At 41.6% G+C, this 26,477-nt stretch overlaps 2 protein-coding genes and 1 long non-coding RNA gene across 9 annotated transcripts in view; 1 reads left to right on the plus strand and 2 right to left on the minus strand.

The window, feature by feature from the left end:
• LOC142776317 (uncharacterized) overlaps positions 1-26,477 on the minus strand; it is an 87,309-nt gene that overhangs the window by 17,317 nt on the left and 43,515 nt on the right. The window lies entirely within an intron of this gene.
• Positions 3,070-17,423, plus strand: Sec22 (vesicle-trafficking protein SEC22). The gene is made up of 5 exons (XM_037413565.2): positions 3,070-3,286; positions 3,683-3,795; positions 8,912-9,072; positions 10,911-11,057; positions 17,060-17,423. Exons 1-5 carry the CDS (start codon positions 3,212-3,214, stop codon positions 17,206-17,208), a joined length of 645 nt encoding a protein of 214 aa, XP_037269462.1. The 5' UTR covers positions 3,070-3,211; the 3' UTR covers positions 17,209-17,423.
• The window catches only part of LOC119161201 (putative helicase MOV-10), an 89,734-nt gene continuing 80,676 nt past the window's right edge, over positions 17,420-26,477 (minus strand). For all 7 annotated transcript variants that reach the window (XM_075879783.1, XM_075879786.1, XM_075879782.1 and 4 more), the window contains one exon: positions 17,420-17,605. In XM_075879783.1, coding sequence (XP_075735898.1) covers positions 17,520-17,605 — 86 coding nt within the window. In that variant the 3' untranslated portion in view covers positions 17,420-17,519. The remainder of the gene's footprint in view (positions 17,606-26,477) is intronic.

The raw sequence follows: 26,477 nt of genomic DNA on the forward strand, positions 1-26,477 counted from the left end.
CACAAGAGAAGTGGTCACTGCTTGCATGTTCAAGGTCGTATGCACGCACACCGGACTATGATTTTGCAGTGTCTTACATTTTGAGTGGAGTATACATCGTGATGGCGGGAGCCATCTCTGTGGTCACCAGCTAGACTGTCACAATGTGCATATTGTTGCTTCAGACAACTGTTTAGGACAAAAAAAGGGCACCGTAGAAAAAAATATTTTTAGGCTAATGTAAGGGCTTGTGGTGAGGAGACTCTCAAAAGGTATATGGTGTGTCATCTTGCAATAGAGAAGCAACATTTATACCTAGTTTATGTTAGTAGGAGTCTGCTAAACATTGGCCATACAAGCTTGTGGCTAGAGAAGGATGATGTCGAGAAGATGTCCTCCTGAAATGTTAACCTGCACCGTCCTCCCTTGCCCTTCTTGGTGCACTGGAATTTTCGCCCTATAGGTATCAATTCCTTTAGTGGGTACTCTTGAAGGGCTTCTGAATAAGCTCACCCTTACCACCTGCTTTACCCAAGGGCAAATCCTACTGTTGGAACTTGTTTGCTTGGCAGAAATTTTTGACAGGAAAAGAAGCTTCACTCGTTACACAAATAAAGCTACAGCATTGCAAGATTACTATGATGTTATGTACACAGACCTCCCACATACAACTAACTAAAATCTCACCACTTACCTCTATGGTGAGCCTGATTATGCCTTAAGACAGCATGTAAGTTTCTTGATTCTATACCTTTTAATCAGTACATGAACCTTGAAAAAACAAGATCATCACGTGCAGTCCGTAAAACCAGTGCTTATGAACTGCAATGATGCCATCGAAAGCATCAGCGAAAGTAAATGCACCCTGCTGGAAAACAAATTCTGCATGAAGCCTGTAAATGTACTGTTAACAAAGTCTTCTCGACAACTTCATTATGTCTATTTCTGCAATTTGCATAATCCTGTTTCATACATGCCTTGCTGTTCACCCTATAATTATTGACCTCTGAGTGTTACTCAAGTGACCATGCTCATTTAACATACCTGCAAGCCTCAGTGCTAACCTAATGAAATTGGAGACATTAATAAAGTAATGCTCTCTAATGCTCACCCCTTCAAAAAAAGTTTTTAGCATCCCCTGAAAACCTATTCTTTAAAAATTTGATCATCAGAGATGCGATGTATCTCCACACCTGATGACAGACATTTGTCCAATTACAGCCACATTATAACAACAAGCAGCCTTTGTAAGATGCGTGAACACGTGCCATCATCCCAGGTCAACATGTTTCCTGAAACAAGCTTGCTCTTAGTTATGCGACAGAATGGTTTTCATAAATCATTTTCTTGCTAAGCTCAACTTGCCCCATGACGAACTGTGTGTTTAATTTTAGACCATTCTTGGGGAGCTATTTTTCTTAATAACTAAAGAAAGCCCGATAAAGTGAAGCATGAGCTTTTAAAAGGAAATTTGCAAAACATGCACAATCGTCTCCAATACCTAGCCTGAGTATATATTTCACTAATAATGATCATTTTCATTTTAGAGCACATATCTGATGGCACAAAATCTGGAGTACCAAGGAGTCTGTCACAGGTATCTTTCACTTCTTTATTAGGGGTAATGCAACAATTTTAAATTATTCATGCGATATACTAGAAGTTTACTGCAGTGTGAATCACTTGCCACAATTAAAAAAAATAATTATGGGGGGAACATATGGACTCTTTACAAAGGTTGAAGTTGGTGCTGATGCCGTCTGTCGCATGACCAGTAATGAGACAAAGCACGGCGCATCGCATTAGGCCTAATAGCAGTGCTACGCTTCCATTTCACACACACACACGCGCGCGCATAATGTATGCTTTACTGCAATACACTGCAAGCACTTCACCCCATGACACTGGTGTATTGCGGCAATGTTAACTTTTAAAAAGACCTTTACGGGTTAGCAATCGAAGCTCGACAATGCTCCCAGCAATTAAATTTCTATTTTATTACAATTTTTTCATTGTTATACACTTGCCTAAACTAGTGTTACCAGCCGTCCCGAATTTCGCAGTCGAATTCCGAATTTCGCAGTCGGGACAAATGTCCCCGATTTTTTCCGGACTGTTGAGTAAATGAAAAACAAAAAAAAAAAAGAAACGTTTTGCGTTATAAAAGGCATGCCAAGTAACGAGCGTCCGTCTGATCACATAGACAAAGAAATGTTGCTGTGGTTAGCTGCAAGAAACTTTAAACACTTCAGCTGAACTTTAGCGTCAACTTTTACTAGAGCATTCTAGAGCTGTTTGATCGGTCCTCAAGCAACACGCATGCACCTACCATACATCCACGTAGTACATGCATCAGACAAATATTCACAAATCGCGTTCCAAAGGCCTTTATTTTATGCTCATTGTCATTGCTTGTAGATTTGGTGGCAAACACTTCGGGCTGGTAGGTGTTAATTCTGTGCTTCGGGCGAATGACGTTCACTACTCGATAAACACGGCGACATCACAGGAATTAAGAAAAGCGGCAGCGACTTGCGTATGAATCACTTTCTAACAACAGAAAGCGACCACGACCCCACGGGCAGAGGCGCTTCTCGCCATTTCAAACAGATTACAGTCCAATCCAACACCAACATCGGAGAAAAAAACATCACGACTAGAATACGATGAACCCGCCACAGACTGTGTGTCACAAGCTAGTGAGGAACTCTACCTGAACCACAGAATAAAGAACGCCCGAATCGCCTGAAAAGTGTTTTTTAACACACCGATTCTAACGCCATCTATTCATACACTTTAAGCCAAGTCAAGCCGGTTTTAAGCGGCTATTGGGTGAACCGAACCGTTTTGCCTCGAAAAGGTTCGTGCCACCGGGGGAACCGAAACACTTCCCTTTCATTCTCGTTCTCCATGTTGCACAGTTCCCTACGCTCTAAAATAATTGAATGGGCGCTCTCACAGTTTCCTAAATACATTCTGCTAGAGCACCCAAACGCCTTAAACCCCGTAAGATGTTTTGAAGGTTTGGATTGGTTTTGGCATTTTTGATTTGGCCCCGCATTTGCCGCGAGTCTGGCCCTCCTGGCAACAGTGGTGACACGTCATCTGTTCATCTGCGGGCGCGTCACTGCCGGCACAGTAGAAAATGGTCCTCCCGTAACTAAACTTTCCTGGTATTATACAGAGGCTGTTCGCATTTCACGTGATTCGTGGGCTCGAACACCGCTTCAACATGGTGCTTATGACAATGATTGCCAGAGTAGCCGACGGGTTGCCCTTGTCGGCCTCTGTACAAGATGACCAGCAGGTATGTCGATTGAGCTGTCGTTGAAAAGCAGTTTACTCGCGTCTTTCATGCGTCACGTTAGTTGGCGTATTGGACGCTAACGCGATGCTGTTTGTACGCTGAATTGACCGTCCTCAGTGCCAATAACGTCCTTGGTGCGCAAGCTTTTTGCCACTCGGAGTTTTTTTTTTTTTTTATGTGGCATATTCATGAGTCTGTATTCGAAGGAGAAACAAATAGAGGGAGAGGGGGAAATAATCGCCGATAACATCTGCGATTTCGCGTAAACGATGACACGCAAATGTATGACTAGGTTGATAATATGTGTCGGCATCCGTTTAGTTTTAAGTTGATTCGTGCTAACATTTACAGTGGCGCATCTGTCCACACCTTGATGTACCACTTTTCACTTTCCAGCAACTTGGCGTAGGGAACACGGAATACCAGAACCAAGCAAAGATGTTATTCAAGAAGCTAAATAATCAATCATTTTCTCGATCCACCATTGAAACAGGACCTTACAACTTCCAGTAAGTTATTCTCCCTGGCTTCCTTGTTGGTTTCCGCGTGGCAATACTTCTTTCCTGGTTAATTTTTTACGTGATCATTCAGTTGCCGAAAGAAGGCGATGCGGATTCAGAGAGTTTTATTTTGCACTTTCACTTTTTTTAGTTTCTAGTGTGCATGAAACTATGCTATCCTGCACTTCAGCATGATATGATCAAACATTTTTGTGGAGTTATGTTTATAGAAGCTTGCTAAATTAATTACACGATGTTGTCGTGTTTATAGAAGCTTGTTAAATCATAGTCTATGATAAAAAAAAATTGTGCACAGTTGTCAGACATTCATATTAGCCTTCATTTTGTTTTTTTGTGTGTGTACGAACGTTTCCTGGTACAGAGTCTACACACTCTGTTACGTCTAGACGTAACATTAAGACAAGTTAGAGTTACGTCCAGCGTGACAATACAAAACCGGCTGGTTATACTAGCCTAAACCGATTGGCAGCAATGGCGTAGTCGGCTAACACAGCTCGTGCAGTATGGTGAGGTCGTTGGTTCAAGCTGAACTTTAATTTTATTTATTTTATTTTTTGCACAAGTGTTCTTCTAAACAGTGCAGCATTAATGTTCCAAGGGTGCCGCTTATATATTTTTTTCCTTGAAGAAAATAACTCAGGAGCATATCTTATGGGAATGTTGAGAGATTAGTGCCCATAACGAGTACGTGGCCTCTGGTGACAGCCTTCGCGCGCGCTAGGAAGCCGCAATGCTCAGCCCGGTTCTCGAAGACCAAATGTGGGCCGTCCAGCGGGCCGAGGAAGCCACCAGGGTCCAAGGACTCCTGGCTGTAACCTAGGCGGGGCCATTCGCCCACCCCATCTACTTGCCGGACTCTGAATAAAGTTCTTTCCTCCTCCTCCTCCTTAAAGAAAATAGCCTTCGTGGCCGCGGTGGGCGCGCGATACCGCGTTGCTACAGCGCTGTACAGTTCTGCTGTAGCAAATGCACCGCAAAGCGAGATTATCCCAGTGACACACGAGCAAACCTCCGAGACTGCCAAGTGATTATCAAACTCAGTGCATATTGTGAACCACACGACGAACGTAACCTTAGCAGCTAATCATTGTTACGGCTGGACGTAACTTTCACCTTTCACAAAAGCTACGTCTAGACGTAACGGTAGAAGCTGTTAAAGTTACGTCCAGACGCCAAAATAAAACATGTTCGAGTTACGTCCAGCGTGACAACAATGTAAAACAGGCTTGTTAAACCCAACAAGCCGATCGGCAGCAGTGGCGTCTGCTAACACAGCACGTGCAGGATGGGGTGGTCGTTGGTTCAAGCCCTACCAAAAATTCATTTACTTGGAATTTTTTGCGCAAGTATTTTTTTAAAAATAGTGCAGTATTAATGTTCCAAGAGCGTCGCTTATACTTTTTTTTCTTAAAGAAAATAGCCTTCATGGCCACAGCGGACGCGCAAAACTGCGTTGCTACAGCGCCGTACAGTTCTGCTGTAGCAAAATAGTGAGTGTTAGCGACGAAAGCGCACCACGAGATTATCCCAGCATGGGTGCTATTGGAAGCTTTTCCTGTGGAGTCTGTGTATTTACTCTATGAGTCATAGAGTTTCCCACAGAAAACTCTGTGGTCTCAGTGACAATTTGTTTTGTGTTATGAGGTGATTTTTTCATGTTTTTACCATTACACCCCTAAATACATATATATATATATATATATGACGAGTCAGATGGATGTCTTTTTGTCACTCAACAATAACCGTTATTTATATTACTCTATATTTCAAGTGTACGTGTCGTCCATGCACTGTCTGATGTGACGCGATCGCGCTGTGGTCAATACATGCCTAAAACAGGCTATCAATGCTCGATATCAGTGCAAAATAAATGAAAGGTTCTGAAATAATTCAAACTACGTCATCAACCAAGAATTATTCACGATAATGTATCTAAAATCACAAATTCTTTCAAAATTGCTGCTGTCACCTGTAGCCTAATATCGCGGCTACAAGCTGCTACAAGTGGCAATGCGCTACAAGAAGGCTGTGCAGGCCAACGTTTAGAGATACTTCCACAGAGCACCTTTATAGATAGTACATTGGCGCGGGGTGCACCATTTAAACTAGGGGAATGAGGTTTTCGGACGACAAGATATTTACATATCGCGACGCGGGACAGCTGTACCTACCATATAGGCATAACCCTAGTGAACATTTTATACATCAGCACGGGCACGCAAACTGTACTTGCATCCAGTTGGAGAGCCGCTGTTTACCACTAACCGCGATGTGGGCAGGGTTTCATCATGATTGCTCCGCTTGTTGACCGCTTCAAGGAAGCTAACGAAAAGGCAGCACCCGATACGGTAGAGTGGTACCGGCAACGTCTTCTAAAAGTTCGTCAGCTGGTCTGTCTCAACAGAGCTGCTGATACGCGAAAAAGTCCGGCACAATAAATGACGCAGCTTTCAACACACAAGTGATTCTGGTAAATCGGTGAATCTGAGCTTATGACAGCTCAATTCGGCGAGCAGCAGCGCCAAACGTTACCGTAGCAGATGCATACGTCACCGTGGGACCGTGGACGTAACACAAGCAGTGGCTATAGTTATGTCTGGACGTAGCACTACCGTTGGCTATAGTTAAGGCTGGGCGTAACAATTGTGGTGGCTATAGTTATGTCTAGACATAACAATTGCGGTGCTTACAGTTACGTCTGGCCGTAACCGTAGCCACACTGTTCCTGGTAAGGACACTGAAAGGAGACCCTTTCTACTGACATATGCTATTTCCTTGGTTTGCATAAACAGTCTGCAGACAGATTTTTCTTCACAGACCTTAAAGGGGCCCTGACCCATTATTTGTGAAAACTCAATAACACTTTCCGTGGAGTAAAGTGCTTCTCAACAATATATTTTTAAAAAATCTTTGTGCTAGTGGGGTATTAGGAGCACTACATTCCCCTTGCTTATCTCTACCGATTTCCATCTCCAGAAAAGCACAGTGGGGGTGCCACACCTACAATGCAGCATTTAAAATTCACAGTAGGCGGGCATAGCTGTGCTTGAGCAGACATTGTGTTCTTGGAATTGATTCTGATGAAAATCCACAATGCAGACTTTCGTATTCCAGAGCCAGTTTAGTTTAACTCCATCAATTAAGATAGGCATAATAACAGTAGAAAAAAAAAAGCAAACTCGTTCGCCTGGCGACTAAACTTCTTGTCTGCCAATGGCAGCTCTTCATGGGACTCTACATGATGCATCAGAGGATAGCCAATGGCACTTTGCATGAACAAAAAAAAAGGTGTGTTTAACTCTTTTCGTGAACTCCACGTGCTGTGCACAACTACGAATTTTGCCCGGGCTGTTCAAAGCTCAGTTTTCTACCTGCAGAATATGTTTTCTCATCAAGCCAGAGAAGTGGTTCAGGGCACCTTTAAGTAATTATTGAAATATAGTAAAAAAAAATGTTCCGAAATTATTTTCATTACATAGCTGCCTATCTACAATTGCACACTTATGCACATTGGCCATCAAGTGAAACACTTGGAATCTGGCTGTGTTTGGCTTGGAACGCAGGATGAAGTTCTGTATTTCATCTTTATAAACTGCTATATATTGTACATGTTCAGTCAGTAACATGGCAACCATATGGGACTCAGTCATAACACTCTTTCGACGCTAATTTATGTTGTTAGTCTAATTTAGTGAGTTCAAATGTAAAGGTGCAGGTTGCAGCATGTTTTTGGTGTCTTTTGTTTCATTTACCTTTGTGGTAAATTGTATGCTTGAAGGTCATTCAGCGTAACGACTGAAAAAGACACTAAACGCAAATGTTAAGTCGCCGTTGATTGTTAACATAGCCGTCCAGAAACCTTGTAGTACAACTTTTGTGCCAAGAAAGTGATTATTTGGAAATAAAATCGTGTATTAATCGTTCGAATTGCGTTCGTGCTCTTTAAATCCCCCGCCTCACTGTTACCATGCCCAACGTTGCCCACCTTTACTATGCAGTCGGCACCACCTCTAGCAGCAGAGCAAAAGTAGCCACAGTAGCAACTACGGCCATTGAACAATTTTCTGCCATCTCGAAGATCATGGTTCTGCTTGCTTGATTCAACTGGGCTCCGCTAGATGGCACCACCTATCCAGCCGAAAACAATTTTTTAACCACTCGCGCCATTTCCCATAGTAACACCAAGTAGTTACTTTTTCTATAAATCAAGCAGAAACGGGCAAGCAGCATTTTATTACTCCTCTTGATACACAGAAAGTTATTTTTGATTGCAATTAGTTTGATTACTATTAATTGTAGTCGGACACTCTCACGTCATCGGGATCATTTCGCAAGTGTCTCCCCACTCGTGGGCACGTAATGTAATACATTTAGCTTAATTGCTGAGTGAGGCACTGCTGTTGATAATATTGCGGTTTTAGACGTCATTGAATTTTAACTCTGACGTAAATTGTCATTTGCCTTTAGTGTCCCTTGAAAGAGTGCAATGAAACATTGTGTGGAACAAGGATGATTGTGGTACCTTCTGTAAATTCAATGATTGATAACTTTTTTTTTCCTTTGGGCTGTGCCATCTTTTTATAGTGGGGCTCTTTTGCTGCCTTGTAGTGCTAAGCAAAACATTAAAATTTATTGCATTCAGCTTTTTTTGCTTTTTTGCATTTTAAGCAGCTGTTTAGTTGGGTAACATTGGTTTGAGCAGTGGAACTTCAGGATACGAGCGAGCGACAAAGCAAAGAGAGGACATCGCTGTACTAACCACTGAAATTCTATTTCTATGTCTGTGACTAAATGAACAAACAGGCACGTACAGTCACCAACAGGAAATGTAACAGTAATTGCAGTGCTGCATTCCCCCGTAGTTCATCTCTCGTATCAAGTACTGCTGCTCAAACCAATGTTAGCTATAAACCAATCAATACCGTCTTTACGTGCATTTGTTTATTTCCCTCTGAATTGCATGTGAAATGGTCAGCTTTATTTTTATGGCACTTGTGATATCCACAGTGTTGAACATGTCATGGTTAAAACGTTTTTGGTGTTTTGCTTGAAATGGGCAACTGTACCCGCTGACATGCCTCTTTGTCTCTTTTTTTCTTTTAAGCTACTTGATTGAGAACGGAGTGTGCTATTTAGTACTCACAGAGAAGTCGTTTTCGAAGAGGCTTGCATTTTCTTTCCTTGAAGATCTGCAAAATGAGTTCAACCGTCAGTATGGCAACAAGGTCAATTCTGTGAACAGGCCATACAGCTACATTGAGTTCGGTAAGCAGTCGTACAAACACCCATTCACTCAAATCATTATTAGTTCTTGGTATTAAGAATTGATATGTTAGTATCATTACACTCAACTAAAAATTCAATTATGTATTTGTTAAGTTTATTTTACTTTTGTTATGAAGAACGAAACGGGCTAGAAGCTAAATGGCCTGACAAAGAACTCTGCTCCTCTCTCTCAGCAGTTTGACATCATGCAATAGATCGCTGTACATATAACAGTATGAACACAGAATCTCGAATGCACTACTGGAGTCGTATAGGCTTGCGTGGAGTGTCACACCATTAAACTTGAGGGGAATCTCGTGCGCAATCACTTAGCGGCCATCGGAATGATAGGAAGTAGAGGCTTCAGATTATATTTTATTTGCTAGCCAACTGTCTACAAGCCTTTTTCTAGTTTGTTTCGTTCTGCGTGCAAGCGGCTCTATCCTGCCCCAGTAATGCGTAAGGCATTCTCTAGCATGGGTAGTGGGATGAAGTACAAAGCACTCAAGCGGTGCTTTTGTTGTCAAAACTGTCCGATTGAAACTTGCTAGGTCTCGTAGCTTAATGTGATGTTGTGGCTTTACAGGTTGTATTTGACAGTTTTAGCAAAGCGTGTCTCACACGCCACTCTGTGCTGACGTAGCATCCAAAAATCGGGGCAGGGGACTGTGTAGATTTCACTCTTGTTTTATATATATATATGTGTGTGTGTGTGTGTGTGTGTGTGTGTGTGTGTGTGTGTGTGTGTGTGTGTGTGTGTGTGTGTGTGTGTGTGTGTGTGTGTGTGTGTGTGTGTGTGTGTGTGTGTGTGTGTGTGTGTATACACACACATATATATAAGTGCGTCTTGCCAAGATGCGGTCAGCTTGGCTGCAATACGATGAAGAGCAGTAGACAGATGCACTGCCATGCTTCGCTGAATCATAGGGGAGCGAGACACGCAATGTATGTGCTGCTGCTTTCAAGATAGTTCTGTGCAAGGGCATATGTGCTTGGTGTCACATAAGAAAATACGTTCAGTGTTGCGGGCCAGATGCTAACAGTATTTTTATTTCCATAAATAGATGAATACTGTAGCGTGATGCACATATCTGTTTTCAGTTGCGAAAATTGATGATTTGGTAACACCAAATCTGAAATACGATTGCAGAGCGATGCATAATACCCTTGTGGTTGAATTTATATCGGTTTCACTTCAGTGTCTTGGTCACCAAACTTTTTACAATAAGTTTTATGTACAAAAGAATGAATTTCTATTTCTAATAAGTTTATCTGAATTTGGTTTACACTCTGTAAAACAGGCACTGCGAATTTCAAGAATGTCATCAGTTGGGAGCAGACCCGAAGCCTGTGCTTCCCATAATTCTCAGGGGGGTTTAGGCACCGCTCAAAGAGCCTGCGCTTGTCTGTCCTTTTTCTACTTTCGCGTTTCCTTCCGTTTTTTGCGCAGTATAATATTGATCATTACCAGCTCGCCCAGCTGGTCATTCTTATGCCATAAATGCTAGCACCAGATTCCCCTTCGTTTTGTAGAATGAAACTCAATGGGAGGATGCAACAGGCAGATGACACCACAATAAACATACTATGGTTCATAAGTTAGAAACAAATAAATTTAATTCAATTTCCTTTTAAATAAGTTCAGACACGTATCAATATGAATACTCATTGGCACCTTTTAAGAGTTGCAGTTACTTTAAGTTTAAATTTTGTTTGCCATATTTTGTATGGTTACAGGTATGAATTTTGAGGATTGTATGGATCTATAAATGGAACTAGAATGTAATTTATTATTTTCATAATGAGTGCATTGTGTAAACTTTCTCTGTTGCTTTCAGATACCTACATTCAAAAGGCAAAGAAGGCATTTATGGATTCTAGAGCGAGAAGAAATTTAAGTAGTCTAAATTCTGAACTTAAAGATGTTCAGCGAATCATGGTACAGAACATTGACGACGTGCTGCAAAGGGGATCAGTGATTTCAGGTACCTACTCTGCAACTTTCTTCTCCCAGAAACTTGTCTCGAATACCCTGTGGTTGACCCTATTAAATTCTGGGTCTTTTACATGCCAATACCTCTCACTTAGGCACACATTAGTGAGGGACGTTTTATTAATTTAGACCACTTGGGTTTATTTAACATGCACCTATATTCGAGTACATGAGTGTTTGCCCGTTTAAATGTGGCTGCCATGGCGACTGTGGTCAACATTTCTGGATGATATTGCTATTGGTGTCATGAAATACTGGAGCAGAGTTTAAGGTAGCACATCTAAAAAACAATGTTATGTTTAGATTCCCTCACCAAACTTCAAGCTATGTATTGCTGTAGCATCTGTAGTTCAGAAGCAATATACCATGCATAATCTGTGCCAAAAAGTCAGATTTCAGTGTGGGCAGTATGACCTTCCCCGGTGTGTTAAATTCAGCTGAGTTTAGAAGTTTGGGAAAAAGTCAGGTTGTGCTTTGAATCGTTTGCATTAGTGAAAAAAAAAGATTCAATTGTTGCTGTATCATGGACAGCACACACACGCATATGTATCTTGTGGAAACAATTGCACCTACTGAATAGTAGTGTGAATAGTTTGAATAATTTCTGCTATATACTTCTCGTGTTAGGTAATGCAGGCCAACTGCTTTTCAACAGCAGCTCAGAGCCCAGTCCCAGTAAGAGTTTGCCGTTACTGTGCATTGGATGACAGTAGTGACATCACAATTCTCATCTTGGTACATTGAAATTTGCAGCCGTATTGATCAAGGCCATCTTCTGCTGATGTTGAACGATATAAGAGAGTTCTGATAGCATAGTTTGTGAGCCCGTTTTTTTTGACAAATTATTGAAGGCTTTATAAAACACTTGTCAAGTTAGCGCCAGAGCGAACTTGTAAAGCTGGCTGTGGCACCCCCCTGTAGACGCGCAGGCCTTTCGTCGGTCGTACTTGGCTTGTGCAGAGGGCAAGCACAGCATGGCGGCTTCACGGACCGTCTCCATTGGTGGGCGCTGCTGATAAGCAGCGGTGCAGAGGGTTTTCTCTGGACACCCGATGTTTTACCTCGAGCTTAAAGAGTTGAGCTCTTAAAACATTAGGTCTGCTTGATTACAAGGCTCTATCACAGCCACATAAGTTATTAGTTATAATAAAGAACTGAGACAGTCAAAACTGTTATTCGGGACCAGGTAGGAGCGTAGGCCTAGCTAGCGAAATCAGTGACAGTCCGGGCCCAGCGTCTTGTGCTTAGCACTGACAATGTGTTTGCCGAGATTTGCATGACCCACTACATTCATCATTACATATTTCCCCCTCGCTGAAGATGGTGCCAAGCAAGTGTTCTAAAGTGACGTGAGGACAAGTGGTTCGTGATATGGTTTGAGGCGATCCACGTACGATTTCGCGGCCTCGGCGACGCAGGTCCCCAGTGGCCGTGAGGGGTTCGATGAGGTAGTTAACAGCGGAAGTTTGTTCTATGATGCGATAAGGTCCATGGTACCTGCTGACAAACTTTGTAGAGGTACCAGGAGCAGCACTGGGAGGCACCCACAGCCAAACAAGAGAGTTGGGCGAAAATTGGTAGTTGGACCGTTCATCGTCATGACGAAATTTCTGTAGCCCTTGTTCTTGTGTTGTAAGGGTGCGAGCTAATTGCCGACATTCTTCCGCATACCGCGCAGCTTTGGAAACTGGTGTGCCTTCGGATGAGTCGGGTCGGTACGGGAAAATGGTGTCGATTGGAGATGATGGTTCTCGACCATACAGTAAAAAGAAGGGAGAAAAGTCTGTCGTTGCTTGAAGTGCCGTGTTGTAAGCGTACGTTACGTAGGGAAGGATAAGATCCCAGTTGGTGTGGTCGGAGGCGACATACAATGAAAGCATGTCGCCAAGAGTACGGTTGAAACGCTCGGTCAAGCCATTTGTTTGTGGGCGATATGCGGTAGTACAGCGGTGAATCACATGGCATTCTGCAAGAAGTTCTTGAATAACATCCACGAGAAAGACACGGCCTCGGTCGCTCAAAAGTTCACGTGAAGCGCCGTGACGCAGAACAAAACGTTTCAGCAGGAAAGATGCAACGTCACGTGCCGTCGCGGCTGGTAGAGCGGCCGTTTCTGCATATCTCGTGAGATGGTCGATCGCTACAATAATCCAGCGATTCCCAGCTGATGTATATGTTGAAGGACCATAAAGGTCTATTCCAACCCGGTCGAATGGTCGCACTGGGCACGGTAACGGCTGCATTGGTGCAGTAGGACGGCTAGGATCGTGCTTGCGGCGTTGGCACTCTGTGCAAGATCGAATGTACTTTTGAACGAATGTGTACATGCCGCGCCAATAAAACCGAAAACGTAGCCTGGCGTAGGTTTTAAACAAACCGGCGTGCGCACACTGCGGATCGGCATGGAAAGCAGCACATATGCTGGCACGGAGATGCCTGGGTATGACGAGTAGCCATTTGCGACCGTCAGGGTGGTAGTTGCGGCGATAAAGTATTCCATCACGGATGGCGAAGTGAGAGGCTTGTCGGTGTAGCGCTCGAGATGGCGGGTGGGCGAGTGTTTCAGATAGGTAATCCATCAGAGATGCAATCCACGAATCTTTGCGCTGCTTCGCAGTGATGTTGATGGGTCCTGATAGTGGAAGGAAGTTGTCTTGGATGGAGACACTCGCAATATCAGTAGAAACAGGCAAACGCGAAAGAGCCTCGACATCGGCGTGCTTTTGGCCTGAGCGATAAATGACACTGATGTACTCTTAGAGCCGTAAAGCCCATCGTGCCAAACGTCCTGAGGGATCTTTGAGGGAGGATAACCAGCAGAGCGCGTGGTGGTCGATAACAACATCGAAAGGGCGGCCGTACAGATAAGGCCGAAATTTTGTAATGGCCCAGATAATCGCTAGGCATTCTTTCTCAGTTACCGAATAATTTGCTTCTGTTCTTGTAAGAGTGCGGCTCGCGTACGCAACAACATATTCTTGGTAACCAGGATTTCGTTGGCAAGTACAGCGCCAAGACCGACACCACTAGCATCTGTGTGGATTTCTGTGGGAGCGCTTGAATCGAAATGACGCAGTATGGGTGGTGTTGTAAGCAGTTCACGGAGCTTCGCAAAGGCACTGTCGCAGGCTGGAGACCACGCAGATAGATTGCGGTCTCCCTGAAGTAGGTCTGTCAGAGGCGCCATGATCGAGGCGAAATCCCGGACGAAGCGGCGGAAGTATGAGCAAAGCCCAATGAAACTGCGCAGCTGCATGAGAGACGCGGGCCGCGGGAACTCGCGAACAGCACGTACCTTAGCGGGGTCAGGAAGAACGCCATCCTTCGACACGACGTGTCCGAGAATGGTCAGCTTGCGCGCTCCAAAGTGACATTTCTTCCAAGTTGAGTTGGAGGCCTGCTGCAGAGAGGCAGCGTAGAACCTGTTCCAAGCGACGAAGGTGCGTGGGAAAATCGGGCGAGAATACCACTACATCGTCTAAGTAGCACAAACACGTGTTCCATTTGAGGCCTCGTAGGATAGTGTCCATTATGCGCTCAAATGTTGCCGGCGCATTGCATAGGCCGAATGGCATCACGTTAAATTCGTATAAGCCGTCTGGTGTAACAAAGGCAGTTTTTGGCCTATCATCCGGATTCATGGGCACTTGCCAGTACCCAGAGTGTAGATCAAGGAAGGAAAAGAACTCTGCGCATTGTAAAGAGTCGAGGGCATCATCGATTCGAGGCAAGGGATAAACATCCTTTCGTGTTATTTTGTTTAGGCGACGATAATCTACGCAAAAGCGTATCTTGCCATCCTTCTTTTTAATTAAAACAACTGGTGACGCCCAAGTACTGTTTAATAGTTGAACGACGCCTCGCTTTAGCATGTCACCTACTTGTTCATCGATGACATGGCGTTCAGTCGGCGAAACATGGTATGGTCGCTGCCGTAGTGGTGGGCGATTACCTGTGTCGATCTGGTGGCATACGGTAGATGCTCGACCTAAAGTAGCGCTGTGACTGTCAAAAAATGGCCGAAACTTGTCAAGGAGGCTCAAAAGCTCACACCTCTGTTGTGGGTTTAGGCCTTCGTTGATGACACGGTTGAAAATGTCTGTAGTAGAAGGGTCATTCACGGAACTACAGGAGAGGGCGCTGACTTCCGATGATTCATCAGGAACGTCAAGTGTAGCGATGGTTTCGAATGATTCTGTCGAACCGATACATTCGCCTCGAAGCAGCCTAAATAACATGTTGGAACGTGTATAAATGGCTAAAGATACTTTAGACTTATAGCACTTAAGGAACGAACACATATTAAAGACAGGCAACATTCTGAGCACAAACTATCAGTCCTGTCATCTATCCCGCATTCACCTGCTCCTTACAACCTGAATATCATGATCCAACAAGCCCGAATATCTGCTATCTTGACAGTGCTTTTATTAGCATGTTATATGACCAAGAACATTTCCACACACACAAAAATTATGACATAGAATCACAGCTGCAACTAAAATGTAAGTATTTGAGTTAATTTCTTGAAGCCTATCGAGGCTGAAGCTGGGCGAATTCCTAAGCTGCAGTCCAAACTTTATTTGTAGAAGTGAGACTGGGTGATCATCATTCAGTATGTAAGACCAGTTTTGGTAAAAGCTGTGATTGAGGAAACTCGCTTGGTCTCTGCATTTAATCTAGGCAAGACTAGTGGCTTCGTTCCTCCCTCTGAAAGATGTCTGGTAAGGTTTCTGCCGAATGAATCTTTTTGGTAGTTGTGTACCTCTGTCTGAAATCTACAACTGGTTTTCTTAATTTTTTTAGGAATTAGTTATGGGGAGGTTAACCAAGAAATGCAAGAGCAATTAATAATTGCCAGTTAAAATGTGAGAAGGTATAGTACAAGTGAACCACTTTACAAGAGACGCTGATGCGAGAGACAAATGGGTACAAGAGAGACCAGTGTGCCTGCACGGTAATACAGATTAATAAAAAAAAATGCATACATGGTAGCTTGCTCATATAAAAGATAAGAATTCTTCCCCGGTGCATGTCTCTTATAAAGGGGTAAACTGTATTCATAAATGCTAGTTTGAAGGAAAGCTATGTAGACGTAATTTTGGCAATCTCTTGATTGACTGATGATTTGTGGGGTTTAATGTCCCAAAACCACCATATGATTATGAGAGATGCCGTAGTGAAGGGCTCCGAAAATTTCGACCATTCGGCAATCTCTTGGGGCAGTACATTAACAACATACAAATGTGTTCTAAAAACAGTGTGTTGACAGTTATTGCTTTGGTAAATCCTGAATAAAATTCATGTGCACTTCACGAAAAGTGTGCATTTCAGACAAAAAGCATGTCTGCTTCTTATCTGCCCGTCTGGTGTTGTTTCCAGTATAGTGAATTTTGATTGCAGGTTTTCAGATGCGATACTCAACGCCTAACATTGTAGTTTGTATATGACCCAAATATTCTTGTTTCTGCCTGTAATAAACAGCAGTGTGAAGACACGTCTATTTAAAAGAATACAACCACATACTATTTATGTGGAACTATAAATCTACCTGAACATTAATGCGAGTGATGTGAAGCACCATGCCCCCTATAAAGTGCCTTATGGTGGGGGGGGGGGGGGGGGGGGGGAGAACAATACTTTGCGATCACTGTCTGCAAACTTGACTATTGGCCATCTGAAGAGCAAAGCTGGTTGTTTGCAGGCATTGCCAGATCACTCACTCAGCCGAATTAACTGAATAAAGTTCTTTACTCCTTCAGCTGCTCTCGTGGCATCTCATGATGGCAATGCAAATTTGAGATGCTAAACCCCAACAGTCATTATTATAGTAATATGTGGAGAAGCTTTGTTCAACTAAACTGCCGTACATTAGTTATCAGGCATATACAAGGTTCTAATTACTTTAACTGTTAATCTCAACACTATGTACAGCCATATTTCGATGCTCTTCCATTTGATGTGCCAGATTGTAATACAATTTTTTCTGCGCAGAGTTGGACAGCAAAGCCAGCAACCTGTCCCTTCTGTCACAGAAGTACAAGAAGGATGCAAGATATCTGCATTTGCGCTCAACCTACGCAAAAATAGCTGCAGTGTCCGTGCTCATTTTTGTAGCATTCCTGTACTTCTACATCTTCTAGGTGCTATGCTTTTGCAGTTAAAAAAAGTGCTTTGTTGACACAAACTGCAAGAGATACTCTCATTTGTACTGGCTGTCATACTTGTATATACGTACTGTGATTTCTGCATGTCTTTACACTGTGCAGATGTGCAAATTGGCATCTTGGTATGCTAAACTTGGTGTGTGTGTGTGTGTAACATGAAATTTTCGTTGCAGTAAAAACTAAAAAATAAACTGTCCGAGGCATGCACTTTATTAAAAACAGGTAAAAAAATCTTTATAAAAATATAGTAAACCTTCAAGAATTGTACAGCAAAAAATGGCTGCTAATCACAGTTCCTGCCTCCACCGTGGTTCTTCTTGTAGAGTCTTCTGAGAGATCACAATGTTATCACCAGTTTCATCGGGTACTTTTTCTGCAAATGGTAAAATTGTTTCAGTACCTTAAACCACTCTAAATTGCCATGACAATGAGAGAGAAAAGCATTGGCCCTGTTCAACCATCTCACCTGTTGAGTAGCTTGAAACAAAAGTGTAAAATTAGTGAATTTTATCGCATAGTTCCTTTCACAGTTGTACCAGCTTCAATTTGTAACCAGAAAGGTAAACTGGAGCTATATGCAATACTCTTAAATCTGCCATACCGATGCACCCACTGTATTAAACAGCATTGTGTGCTTGTGTGTGTGTGTGAGAGAGAACCGGAGGCACTGACAGTGTCCAACAATCTACCTAGGCACTCATGGTAGACTCCTTAACTTCGTATAAGCCGAAATTGGTGTAAGAGGGCGCTAGTATGATGAGCAAGACTGACTAGCCGTGTCGTGACTGTCCGGCATGGCACAAAGGTACCCAGATGCCATGGCTCTTAGCATGCATCACGGGTTATTCAGTCTGTATGAACCCAGGACAGTAATAAATACAGAGAAAACTTGAAAGATTTTGGATCATACAAAAAAAAGAGATATGGTTTGTTATAGTTGGAAGAGTTAATGAGGCACAAAAAAATCTAGAAGAGTTGAAAAGTGGGCTATGGAAATTTTGACAAAAGAACCTTACGTGACAGAAAGAGCTGGACACAAACAAGTGCAAACTGACGCTGACTTATTCACAAAATACACACCAAAAAAAAAAACCATGAGGGGAAGTGAAAGAAGAGCGAGGGTTCACTGAAATAGAGTCTTTCAGAAAAGAGAAATCTCAATCTAAAAGTGCTGTGTTTTTATGAAAAAGGCTTCTGCAATATTTATAGTTTCTTTTGCGTCATTAACAGACAGGCATGAAAATTCAGGTACGCAACTGCACTTTGTGCAATGGGTAGACAAATGTAAATCTAGTGCAGACTTTAACACATTGTAGTGCTCATGCAGGTATACATTTAGGCAGTGCCCGGTCTGCCCCAATATATACCCTGTCACAAGACAATAGAATGAAAAAAAAAAAAAACATTCAGTCGACAGTTCGTGACACTTTTTACATGATCAACCCACAACCCTTTTACATGGGGCCTACTTTCATTTTGCTTTGCATGTCAATTTTCAAACACAGCTGCTGCAATTTTTTAGCTGGCAGAATTACATTTTTTTGCACATTTTTCATTGTCTTCAGCTAAACAAGCTAGAAACTACATTGGAAGTTCTTTTTTTTAACCAAGAACTTGCAAATTGGATGTTCTCTTTCAGGTGATAATCATGAAACGTGGCACTTGGATAGAAATTGTTTGTCCAATTTCAACTGTCCACCTTGAAGTTTCAGGACCTTTTTCTTGTAAAAGGCTCTAACAAGGTTGTCAAATTCTTAAACAAAAAAAATGTCCATTAGCAGTGATTTTAGCACTGATATACTCAACTTATTTTACTTAGTACGATAACCTGAACTTTTAAAGTGTACCACCCAGGCAAATTCATCAGTAATGGGCGGGCAGTGTTGACAGATTTATGGGGCTACTCCTTTTTTACCTGCACTCGACTCGTAATTTGGGCCAGTAAGTTTTAAGTAAAAAATCTGGCATTTGATTGGCTCTCGTGTAGCACCTGAACCATGCGATATCTCAAGTTATTTGGATTGGGTTTTAAAGATGATGGTGAGTAGCCCTGCAATCAATATCTTCAGGTATATGAACCTCGTGCTAGTAGATTCTGCTACCATGGAGCTGAACCTAACCGAGATTATACTAGAAATCTTTAAGCAAAAAGGGCATGGACGTCATTTTACGCATGAAGTTCTGCAACGTAATACTATGTTGCAGTTTCTTGATCTTGAGCTATCTTTTCATGCAAATCACTTATGCTGGTTTTAATGTTCTCATTCAAAAAAATTGATTTAAGATTATTCATTTTTGCATTCTAACGTAGTAAATCGGTTGCCGAAGTTGACCTTCTGAAGCCAGCTGTTAAGAAGTTGTGTAACTGCAAAATGGCATGTTTTTGCAAAACAAACGAGTAGATTGCAAAATGCAGGCTTTCTGACCAATGTTCTGTTTGCCACTTGAAAGGTTTTGCCTCATAGAAACAGAGGATGCCCTAATCAAACTGCAAAAAAAGCGACAGTGGTTTGTGGTAGTTTTGTAGGTTCATGGGTTTCTGCACAAGTTTAAAGAAATGTGCAAAAAGTAGAACATTAATTTGTTTTTTCTGCCAGTTGAAAATTTTAGCAGCCATGTTCGAAAATTTACATACAAACTGAAGGTATGCCTCATTAAGAAGGACTCTCCTAATCATGTTGATTATTTCATGAACTGTTGATCAAATGTGGTTAATTGCATTCCATTGTCTTGTGACCAGGTATGTCGCGGGCAGAATGGGCACTGCCTGAATGTGTACCTTTGTGAGCACTACAATACGCTAAAGTCCACACCAGGTTTGCATTTGTCTGTCCACTGCACAATGTGCGGTTGCATACCTGAATTTTCACGCATGCTTGTTCTGCGCAATAATTAATCATGACATGAAAAATGGGGAAATTGCGGAAGCCTTCTTCATAAAAAAAAAGCATGTATTACTGTTTGAATTGTGAGATCTCGTTTATCAGCGACACTTGATTTAGGTGGACCATCCGTTCTGCATTTTCCTTTTATATATATATATATATATATATATATATATATATACACACACACACACACACACACACACACACATACATACATACATACATACATACATACATAGCTCACTGGTAGGGCATCGAACGCGTTATTCGAAGGTACGGTTCCTGCTCACGGCAAGTTATCTTTGCTTTTCACGCACTTTTCTTTTTTAGCATTTACATTAGAATTGGGTCTAATAATTTCCCCTATACATCCCATGGCATTATTGTCTGTTAAATTTTATTAATATTGTGTCAAAACACGGAAAAATGAGCCCTTAAGTATACACTTCTTTCCCTTTTGTGTGTGCGTGTGTGCGTGTGTGTGTGTGTGTGTGTGTGTGTGTGTGTGTGTGTGTGTGTGTGTGTTTTCTGTCAAATTTTAGCAGTATCAGTCTTCCTTTGCTTTTGTCTTACTCTCTCTGTGTGCTGTTAGTTTGTGCTGCCAAAATTTCACATTAAGTGGCACACAAATGCACATGTACTGCTATAACTCAACAAGACATAGTCTGGCGTTGCTCATTGCAGCAAAAATATGCCGATGAATGCTGCTCAAACTTCCTTTAGATGAAAGTGACATCTGTTCAGTAATGCATCAGGCAATGAAGTACCCTATAGATGCCAGTGCAGTCAACTTGCCTGCTAAGCCCAGGATATGCACGCTACTCAAATAGACCTTTTTCAAGCGCATTAGCGCCGCTGACGGGCGCGCAAGCATTTATGGGAAAAGTTGGTACACCACAGCAGCCGCCAAGACGAGCGCACAAGCCTCATGCTTCAACTTTCTGTTTGCACCATGCCAGTGCTTCTGAAATCAAGTGAACTCAGCAAGGTGTGATATATTACTGCCTGATTCACTCGCAAACTGCAGTGTTTGGGTGCGATGGCCTGTCAACGATTTGCACTTGTCCTCATGTTCAACCAGCTGAGCGGCTGAGAAGCGTCAGTTAGCCCGTCAGTTAATTATTATTATCCTTTAGCATCATTCCACCTTCAACATAGAAAACAGTACAACTTTGTGGCCCAAAAAGTGCAAGCACTGTCTGTAAATTCACGGTTGCATTAGAAGTCAATGTCCTTTGATGCTGTTTACGAGTAAATTGCATGGTTTTGGTATATTTAAAGAGTGCTTCAGAAATAACAGGTATTCTGTAAAATAACATACATTCACTAGACTACTGTGCACCGTGCGCAGCAAATATGTACATCTACCAACTTTTCTTGGCACTGTAATTGCAGATTGTAATAAAGCTTGCAGGGCGAAAAGAAAGCAGGACCAAAAAAGAAATATGCACGCCGGTAACTCTCACTCTCAGTTAATCCATGCAAAACGTGTGCATGGATTAACTGTAACATTCTTAGTTTCTTTGCGGGTAAAAGTCGCGCATGTCACAAGGAGGTACAAAAAACTAACAATCGAGGCAAGTGTTTACAGTTGATTAATTAAGTAAGTTTCTTGTGTTGTAGTGATAGCAAAGGTTAATTGACTTAAAAACAAGGTGCGATGTTCTTTATAATATGTCTACGAAATTTCTCGCGTCATCTGGTTAGGGTAACTGAAAGATTACCAGGACTTCAAAGGTGAAATTGCATTTGAATTACTGAACATACAAGGTGAGATAAGATGACTTCATTCAATGAATTTTGATGCTCTGTATGTGTGTTGATAAGTCAACCAGTCTGACCGATCTATATATGTTAACACAAGAGGAATTCGCTTGGCAACTCTTGCACAACAATTGAAAGAATAATTGGCATGCCTCTTATAGTACTTTTCTATGCCCACTGCAGACCCCTGCGACTTTTTGCGCTCTACAAAGAAATGTTAAGCATATGGTGTGGAAAACACAACCCTCTCCTTGTATCGCGTTGAACTTCCTTTCAGACTGTGCAAAACGTGTGCATGGATTAACGGCGACATTCCTAGTTTCTTTGCGAGTGAAGGTCGTCTGAATTGATTTTTTTTTTTTTGCAGTGCAAATTAGCTGTTCACGAACCGATGCAATATGATAAAGGCAGGACATCGCGCCTTCTTGCTCATGTAATGTGCCCAAGTTTTTTTTTCTTCGCCGAGCATAAGTACGATATCATCATTCCTCACTGAACAACATTCGAATGCGTCAATCCAAAATTCAATCGTGGTCTCACTCAATGCAGAATATACTGCCAGCAAACATGCTCTGCACACACTTAAGCATTTTATTTATAAGAAATCGCAAATGATTAGAGCAAGGTATCTCGCATGTGAATTCTAGTTCTATCCCTTCGTCTTTGAACATGTGTAGAATGTGTTTACTTTTCTTTTTTTCAGCGCGCGACTTGTCCATAAAAATGTTAAAAATTCTATAGCTCTAACACTTCTCCACAGTCTTGTGTTAACGACACAATCAAACTGCGATGGCAATAAGAGCCACAACGCTTTATGAGCAGTTCATCACTGAATAACTATGAATTCAGTGTTCCAGCTCGCATTCCACACGATAGCATGTTTTGACCAAAAGTATCGGTACGCAACAACTCGCATGCCACTCATCATGTACACCCGTTCAGTGACACACTGACTGCGTTATTCATTTCACATTTCATGTGTGAAATGTTTTCATGTGTGAAAAGTGTTCATTTCATGTTTCAGATATATAAGCAAGTGTACTTGGACCCTATTCAACAAGCAGCGGCATGTTCTTTTCGTTTTGTATTGCACGGCGCTAACGAGCAGCGGGCGGAGAAAGAGCTCGATCTCTCGGCGTACCAACTTTTCCCATAGTGCTCCGCGCGCCCGCAGGGCATTATGGGATTGCTTGAAAAAAGGATATCAGTCCACCTCGTAACAGTTGGCTTGAAGAGTGTGATACGGGACTACTTTTTTTTTTTTTAGGTGAGGTATTCTTTATTTATTTATCGTGAATACATTGAAAGGCTGACGACAAAAGCTGCATACAAGCAGCTTGACAGGCCCGTCAGCCCAATTCAAACGTCGGCAGCAGACGGCAGATATGCATGCTGTAGAAATTTACAGTAATAGACACAGCACACCAAAGTATCGCAATTCTATTGCGATAACAAAAATATGCAAGTAAAAAATATATGCACGCTAACAACTAAACAAACCTGCTGACTGCTTTCTCACATGAAATTAATTTCCACAATGTACGACATCTGCTGGAAATTTTAGATTGGCTATGTTGTTGGGCAGGCATTAGCATGAAGAAATATTTGCGCATTATTTTTTTAAATTTGTATTGGCTCTTTTATGGCACAAACTACAGTTGAACCCCCTTAGAAGACATGATGCATTGGGGAATAACTCTTTTCTTTTATATGAGGTGTCTCTTATAAGCAGGGTACATGTATGCACCCAGGGTAACACATCTTAAGAACCCCTATGTTAATGCAAGCATGCAAGTGTGTCTTATATTCAATTATCTGTTATAACAGTGTGTCTTAAAAATGAGTTCGACTATATATTAAACCTGAAATTACAGTAGTTAAGTCATGTCTGTGTGCCAAACATCACTTTTGAGATATGCAAGTTCTTTGAGTGAAAGAAAGGAAACTAAGTTGTTTTTTTTGTGCACGTGTGTGCGTGCATGTGTTAGACACAACCTTAATAAGAAACATCACACATTCAAGCCAAGGAAAGTGCAAAAGCCATTGGTTGCAGTAAATATGATATAAATGTGAAGAAATTAAAGTGATTAAAAAAACAACTTGCCACCACCAGGGATCGAACTTGCAACTTTCAAATAACTCGTCCGCTGCACTGCCAGTTGAGCTATGCTGGTAGTCGTCGAACCGTCTACTTTACAAGATGTATCTGCATTTAAACCTGGGAGCGTTCAGCAGCACCGCTCGTTGACATGACGATGAATGTGTAACACTTTTTTTTGCCTGCTGGCATCACTTAGCACGTGATCTATTTATGGGCTGGTAGCTGACCAATAATATCTCACATACAACAATCCACACTGTGAATGACGAAAAGAAGGGGAATTTAAGGGCTCATGTTTCTTTGTTAGGCGCAACCTTAATGAGAACCAACAGACAGTCAAGCCACGAGAAATATAGGAGACAGTTGTAGACGAAAGGACAACTTTCTTTGCAACAAAATACACTTGGCACTTTACTGAAAGCATTGATGTTAACTAAAATACTGAGGCTTTTTTAATTTTACAGCTCCCTTCAGTAGATTAGAGAATTGATATCTTGTAATTGAGCACAAGCCACATGAATAAGTGTTATTTTATTTGAAAATTTTTATTTTATTGTTTGAAGGTCATGTTAGCTTTTTAGAAACGAGATTCATGCATACTTAATCTAACAAGATTTCTTATATTTGGGGTAACTTTTTCCTAATAAACTAATTCACTTGCGAGTACTACAGAGATATGTGAATCTCTATCATTTTATTTTTTTGCACTACTGTTCCAATAATAGCAAATTCTGTTTTTTATTTCTGTTTTAATGTTTTTTTACTTTCAGGGCCCATACATTCTGACAAAAAAATAACTTTTTTGCACATTGTTAAGATGGCAACATTATATATGCACGAAGACAGAAACCCTAGCACATTTAGCCATAGAAATTGATGGCTACCAAGATGTACTGTGCTTTCTATGATGCTAACTGTGGATGTGACCATTTTCGATTTCCACTTGCTTACCATTAACTACACGAACAAACTTAAAGGAGACATGGCTTGTGGGGATATTTGGTGTATTTTACGTCCAAACCTGATGAAACTAAATATACTTGTGTAATCTTTCATACTGGTTTCATCATTTTTCTGTTAGGTAAACTGGTTTAAGAAATACAAAAAGCCATCTCTCTACTGTTTCTAAAAACAAGAGAAAAAAAGCATGCAGCAGGAAATGCACATGATTGGACAGCTAGATACTACAATATGCACTAAGTGCAACACTGCAAACTGTTTCCAGATCAAATCATAACTAGCCATTCTGCACATGGTTGAAGTTCAATGTTCGTACCATGACTGACAAAGAAAAAAAAAATCAAGAGCAAAAAGTGACAATACTGCACTCTGCAATTTGTGATACACAGCTTAGTCTTTATGCTGCAAAAAATAATTACAGCTCAAGCTGTTCTAGGTTATGAGTACGGATCTGTGCTATAAGATCAATCCAAAAAATCGAATGAACACTCGCTGGCATAACTTTTCATAATTCGGATTTATCTAACAAACCTCCTTTTAAAGGCCAACATGACCCTGCTCCATTCTTTATCGAAAGGGCATGTTCTCATTAAGCGGTCATCCATACATCAAGTTCGGTCGCTATAAACTTTACTTCGAGTCAGCAATACCTTGTAGATTGCACTCCCATCACACATTTTGGCAAGGGCTTTTCGTGCACAGAGTGAGACAATTGCGCTCAATAAACTGAAACTGAAACATGTCAACGCAGGTATGGCCACTGAGTGCGCAAGACATCTAAATATATGAAACTTTTGTATTCAAGCGTTTGTGCTAGTGTGTAAATGTGTGTGCGTTCAAGGGTTTCAGACCGCTAAAATACACCTCCCATGTTCCGATGTTTTCATGTTCAGATATCGTTTCATGTAACATATTGTAATGTTGAGAATAATGCAAAACTAAAATCTGAATTTTGAAGAATTGAGAATTTACTAGAAATAAACTCCGATAAATGCCAAATTTTTACCAGAAAGATATACTCCGAAAAACACCCTCGGAATTTCATGAAAAGTAATCTAATCATGAAGATATTGCTCCAACAAGCTAAATAAGTGATTAAAAAAACATTTCAGATTCAGCTCGTACTCATTGCACAAATCTATATTGCGAATGAAACACGCGTCTTACAAGACTTAAAAGTAGGTCTCCATGTAGTAAAACAAAAATCGCTTTTTTATTTAATGATTTCTTGGTCCCCACAAGCCATGTGACCCCTTCTTGCATGCATAAAATGTTCTCTATATTTCTAAACATTACCTGCAAATAGGCAGTCCAGCTTACCAGAGTGAAATTTGATACCATAATGCGAGTGATATAATATGGTACAGGAATTTAGATAAAGTGAGTGAAGACCTACTGTAGCAACATGCCATAACGCTTTCATCATGGTCACCCACTAGTTGCACACAGCCTACAGTATACTAGTATTACGAATGTAAAGCTGAATTCCTAAGACTGCATCCGAGCAATGTAAAGACACTTGCTGCTACAGC

Source organism: Rhipicephalus microplus, chromosome X (genome assembly GCF_043290135.1).
Source record: "Rhipicephalus microplus isolate Deutch F79 chromosome X, USDA_Rmic, whole genome shotgun sequence".
Taxonomy (NCBI): Eukaryota; Metazoa; Arthropoda; class Arachnida; order Ixodida; family Ixodidae; genus Rhipicephalus; species Rhipicephalus microplus.